At 63.6% G+C, this 4,800-nt stretch overlaps 3 protein-coding genes across 6 annotated transcripts in view; 2 read left to right on the forward strand and 1 right to left on the reverse strand.

Moving 5' to 3' along the window:
• The window catches only part of TNIP1 (TNFAIP3 interacting protein 1), a 16,932-nt gene extending 14,910 nt beyond the window's left edge, over positions 1 to 2,022 (forward strand). For 2 of the 4 annotated variants that reach the window (XM_035891212.1, XM_035891218.1), the window contains 4 exons: positions 94 to 174; positions 334 to 528; positions 760 to 850; positions 1,201 to 2,022. In XM_035891212.1, coding sequence (XP_035747105.1) covers positions 94 to 174; positions 334 to 528; positions 760 to 850; positions 1,201 to 1,265 — 432 coding nt within the window. In that variant the 3' untranslated portion in view covers positions 1,266 to 2,022. Of the gene's footprint in view, positions 1 to 93; positions 175 to 333; positions 529 to 759; positions 851 to 1,195 lie in introns of all 4 variants that reach the window. The other 2 variants (XM_009635416.2, XM_035891229.1) reach the window with 1 other exon arrangement.
• The window catches only part of DCTN4 (dynactin subunit 4), a 30,309-nt gene that overhangs the window by 4,912 nt on the left and 20,597 nt on the right, over positions 1 to 4,800 (forward strand). Inside the window, exon 2 of the mRNA XM_035891242.1 lies at positions 1,035 to 1,040. The gene's annotated coding sequence lies outside the window, so the exon portion shown is untranslated. The remainder of the gene's footprint in view (positions 1 to 1,034; positions 1,041 to 4,800) is intronic.
• GPX3 (glutathione peroxidase 3) overlaps positions 2,177 to 4,800 on the reverse strand; it is a 6,495-nt gene continuing 3,871 nt past the window's right edge. Inside the window, exons 2-5 of the mRNA XM_035891249.1 lie at positions 3,749 to 3,905; positions 3,399 to 3,516; positions 3,076 to 3,175; positions 2,177 to 2,971 (exon numbers count right to left, since the gene is read on the reverse strand). Coding sequence (XP_035747142.1) covers positions 2,264 to 2,971; positions 3,076 to 3,175; positions 3,399 to 3,516; positions 3,749 to 3,905 — 1,083 coding nt within the window. The 3' untranslated portion in view covers positions 2,177 to 2,263. The remainder of the gene's footprint in view (positions 2,972 to 3,075; positions 3,176 to 3,398; positions 3,517 to 3,748; positions 3,906 to 4,800) is intronic.

A 4,800-nucleotide genomic window follows, 5' to 3' on the forward strand; every position in this document is an offset into this window, starting at 1 on the left:
CTGCAGGGCATGGCAGCATCCCCTGCCCCACAGACACAGGGGGTAGCAGGGTGGGCTCTGCACTAACCCCCCCGCCCCCGCCATTGCTTCCAGCTGCGAGCATCCAAGGACGACTGCCAGCGGGAGAAGGAGGAGAAGGAGAAGCTGAAGAAGCTGCTGAAACAGCACAAACAGGTGGGGATGGGGGAAAAACCCTTCCCGGGTGGAGGGGCTGGGGTCTGTGGGCCTGGCCCTCGTCTCCTGTTGGAGGGACAGCTCTGAGCTGGTCAATGGGGGTGGTGGCAGCCGGCTGCCCTTGGGGCTTTCTCCAATATCTCTCCCACATCCTCGCAGGCTTCCGGAGAGAGGTTGCACCCCGAGCCACGGCCGGGGCCGCTGGGCCCTGCCTGCCCCATGTACCGATACCAGTACAGTTCTCCTGTGGCCCCCCCCATGTCCCACGGCTTTGATGAGTGGCAGCAGCTCCCATACCCGCCAGCGATGCCAGGCGAGCACACGCCAGGACAAAACTTCCACCATTTTCCCACGGTGAGTGTCTGCCCATGTCGGCACAAGGGGGAGCAGAGGGCCTGGGGCTTGCTGCCAAGCGAGCGGCTCTTCCAGGGTCACCGAGCAGGGAGCTGAGCACGCGTCTTGTTGGCACATGAACACTCAGCCCTCCTCCTCCTCCTCCTTCCACCCTAGCAATCAAATATGGAGCGCAGCCTTGTGATTCACATCTCTGATAATGCGCTCTTTCTGTTTCATCTCCTCCTGCAGCCCGAGTACCCCTGGCGCCCGCCCTGTGCCATGGCTCGCAGCCAGAACGCTCAGGCAGTGGCCGGGGTGAAACCGGTCCCCAAGGACTTGGGTAAGGCTTGGGCCCTTGGTGAGGGGAGCACCCCTGTCCTTCACCCTGAGACCCTGGGCAGTTGGCTGAACACTTGGGGAAGGGATGGAACAACAGCTTGCTGGGCAGTGGCCATTCCCCTTCAGCCCCCACTCTGATTCTGCTTTGGGGTTGGTCCCTGCTGTGTCCCCCCCCAACCCCACAGCATCTGAAGATGGGTGCAAGCCTGAGCCCCAGCAGCCCGCAGGGTTATGGCCATCTGTGCTCGGGGATAACAAGCACCCCATGGCTGGCATCCCTCACATGGGACTTCTCTGGGCACGAAGAGCCGCGCTGACCCTATGCCACCCTTCTCTTGTGTCTCAGAACAGGCAGGTCCTGGATTACCCTAACGCCAAGGACCGGCTGCGCTGTGATACCGTCGGAAGAGGATTAGGGTGTGTGTGTGTGCCCGTGTGTATATACCTAGGAGCTTCTTCCGGCTGCCTATCCCTGCGTGCGGACAGGCAGTGGACGCGGCTGCACCCGTGGCCTGGAGCAGCTCAGCAGTGCATCCCCACCAGGAGAGTGTGAAGGAGGGACTGGAGGTGCCGTCACAGCGGCAGCCAATGCAGGGTCAGTCCCCTGCGGCCATCCCCTTCCCCACGAGGCGTCAGGCCTGCCATCGCTGTAGACCCAAGTCAGGTCTTAAGGGAAGAGGAGCTGGCCCGGTCCAGGGGCTTCGGTTCAGCCCTTGGAGGAGCGGGTGACGGCGGGGACTCTCCCGGCGGTGGGAGATCCCGTGCTTGCAGGCAGGTGCCTGCTGCAGCCACGGCCTGGGCTGAGGGTGGTTGGTGTCTTTGTATTTATTTAAGGACTGAAGTGTAGCTGAGTCTCTCTGGTTTTATCCTGAAAGCTGCTTTCCTTAGGGGAACCTCTGCAGGACGGGGAGAGATGGCAGGGCTGCTGGTCCCTGTGTGCAGCCACGGGGCCAGAAAGAGCATGAGGGGAACCCAACCCCTGCATGGGCACCCGTGATCTGTTGCCTCCGTCCAGGCACTGGGGCTCAGCCCCTTGCCCTCCCCTCCCTGCCTTTGCCAGGGCAGGACCCCACTTGCTCCCCCCTCTGCCTTTCCCTGCAGCGATGGCCTTGGAGCCCGTCTCTCAAATTGCACAGAGCAGATCTTGCTCCAGGAAAACAAGTCTGGAGAGGAGGAAAAAAAACCCCCCCCGCTCCTTTTGCCCCCCTCCATGCTCTGCACCAGCTGCCCGCCCCCCCCCCCCAAATGCTGGGCTGTGATGATAAATCCGTCTTTTCAGTTGACCTGAAAAAAAGTGGAGTTTCTCCAGCTGGGAGCCATCCCTCCCTGCTGGTACCCCCAGGTTGGCCTCTGTGCCCCCCACTTTTTCCCCTGACTCCTGGCCAAGAAACAGGGCTGTGCATCTGCAGAGCCTTTATTTGGCATTTCTGTGACAGGGGATGAGGGGCTGGCCATCCCTGGCCAGGAGAGGAGCGTGTCTCTGGGCCAAGACTACGGGCAACTTGAATGCACTGAAGAGCTGCTCCGTGCCCGGCAGGATCAGGCCAGGCCCGCCCCATGCCAGGGGCTTTCGGGCTAAGCCTTCATGGAGACATGGTCTTCTCCTCCGGGGGCGGCTGGCCCCTCCATCCCCCTGCTGTCTGGCAAGGCAGGATGGCAGAGCTGGGGGGCAAGCTGGGGGCCAGGAGATGTCACTGCCAGGGGTGGAGGTGGACACAGGGTTATTGGGAAATGTCCCCCTCCCATCGCTGAGGTCTCTGCCACGGGGTTGCCCAGCCCAACATCCCAGCTGGGGGGTGGCAGAGACGGGAGCAATGGGGGGCGAGCACTGTGCTGGCTCGGTGTTTGGCTCCTGCTGCTGGGAGCATCCTGGGAGGGGACAGCGAGGGGGTGCCAGTGGCAGGTGGGAAGCCTCTACCTGCTGCTGCTGCTGCTGCATGTAGGTGATGATGTCATTCTTCACAACAGCAATGTTGGCGCGATGGTACCAGCGCATGACAGGCACACCATCGGGGCCCACCAGGAACTTCTCGAAGTTCCACTTGATGTCATGGTTCCGCAGGGGCTCCCAGAAGAGGTTCTTGGGGTTCCCAAACTCTTCTGCCACCGGGGGACAGGCGTTCTGGAATGAGGGCCACCACATCACTGCCTTGCCCCATCCCCACCACCCCCCCAAAAAACACCCTCAAGCTGGGTACTACTCGCCCCTGCCACCACAGCACCCACCTTCAGGAAGGTGTAGACCTTCTGCTCCTTGGCCCCATTCACGTCCCCTTTCTGGAAGAGCTGGAAGTTGGGGACAAAGCCACCCCCGGGCCGGACATACCTGCAAGGGGAGGGTGGGCAGAGCAACATGCAATGGGTGGCTTTTGGTGCTGCACAGGGGTAGTGGGAGAACTCCAAGCCCTGTACTTTTGGGGGCTATAGCCCCAGGCTGGGAGGGGGGTCACAGCCAGCAGGAGCTGCAGCCTATGCACCCCACCATCTGCCTGGGGACCCCAGCCCAGCCAGGGGGCCAGGTGCCCCACAGCCCCCGCCGCAGTACTCACTTCAGCGCAGGGAGGATCTCTGAGTTCTGGCCGGGTTCCTGCTTCCCAAATTGATTGGAGGGGAAGCCCAGGACGACGAGCCCATAGGGCCCCAGCTCATTTTGTAGTGCATTCAGTTCTGCATGCAAGCAGAGCCAGGGGTGGGTTAGCAAGGGGACTGGGCTTACCCCCACACCTGCACCAACCCCCTTGGAGCATCCCTGGCTGTGCCAGGTCCCGGGGAGCAGGCATTACCCCTTCCCCCAGCTCCCTGGGGCAGGATGGACCATGGGGATCTGCCGAGGGCTGCACGCCTGGGTGACACCGCATGCTCCATCCCCCGGGGTGCCCGTGCCCTGGGGGACCCTTACCGAGGTACTGCAGGGTGAGGCCTCAGTACGTGGCCACGTTGACGAAGAGCACCATCTTCCCCGCGTACTTCCTAAAGGGGACATACTCGTCCCCATCGATGGTCAGGGCCCCATAGTCGTAGATGGTGCCCTGCACCGAGCCGTAGCATTTCACCTGTGGGGCAAGGAGCATCCAGTGGGATCGGGCTGGGGGCTGCCAGCCACCCCATTCACCCACCCCATGGCTGCCTGCACCCACCAGAGCAGCGGGGTCCAGCCCTGGCTGAGATGGCAGCTGCCTGCGTTGTGTCTCCTGCCCCGAATGCCACTGGCAGCAGCCAGGCTCTGGCACGCCAAGATCAGGGCAGCAGGATGGGCTGGCGTGTGCATGCACATGCACAGACACATGCACACACATGTGCACACATGCGCATGCCCGGCCAGCGGGGCTGGCTGCAGCTGGAGGGATGTTTACCCAGCCAGGGTCAGGCAGGAAGGCGAGAGGCTGGAAAACAGCCTGAGCTGGGCTGGGGAGTCCAGCCCCGGCCTCTCTGGGGCTGCAGGCAGGCAGAAGCCCCCCTCCCCGGGGGGAAGGGGCAGCCAGAGCACCCTGGAGCAGCACCGGCTGCTGCGCCGTGGCTGAGCTGGGCCCAGGCAGAGGAGGGACCGAGGCCGGATCGGACCCGCGCAGGGAGGTGTCGGGGTGAAGCAGCCCCTGCCCGCAGTGCTGCTGGGGTTAACCCAGGGGAGCCCAGCTCCTGTTCCCATCAGGGGACCCAGGCTCACCCAAGTGCCACCGAAGGGCTATTTTGGGAGCTGGCAGGAGATAAAGTCACAGGGCTCTGCCCGGGGGAGCTCAGCCTCCACGGGGGTGGCCGGGGCCCTGCTTCACCCACCCGGGGCGGGGGGCTGCCCGGGGGTGACGGTCACCCCTGCTCTCTGCCTGTTGGGGTGTGGGGACACGGCAGCCCCCGCACCCTCCAACCATGGTGCCACCCCCCTGGACACTGTGCATGGAACAAAAGCCCTGTGGCTCTGCCCCTATAGGGGTCACTGGGGGCGGGGGCGGGGGG

The sequence above is a fragment of the Egretta garzetta genome, unplaced genomic scaffold, assembly GCF_000687185.1.
Source record: "Egretta garzetta isolate BGI_Z169 unplaced genomic scaffold, ASM68718v1 scaffold270, whole genome shotgun sequence".
Lineage (NCBI taxonomy): Eukaryota > Metazoa > Chordata > Aves > Pelecaniformes > Ardeidae > Egretta > Egretta garzetta.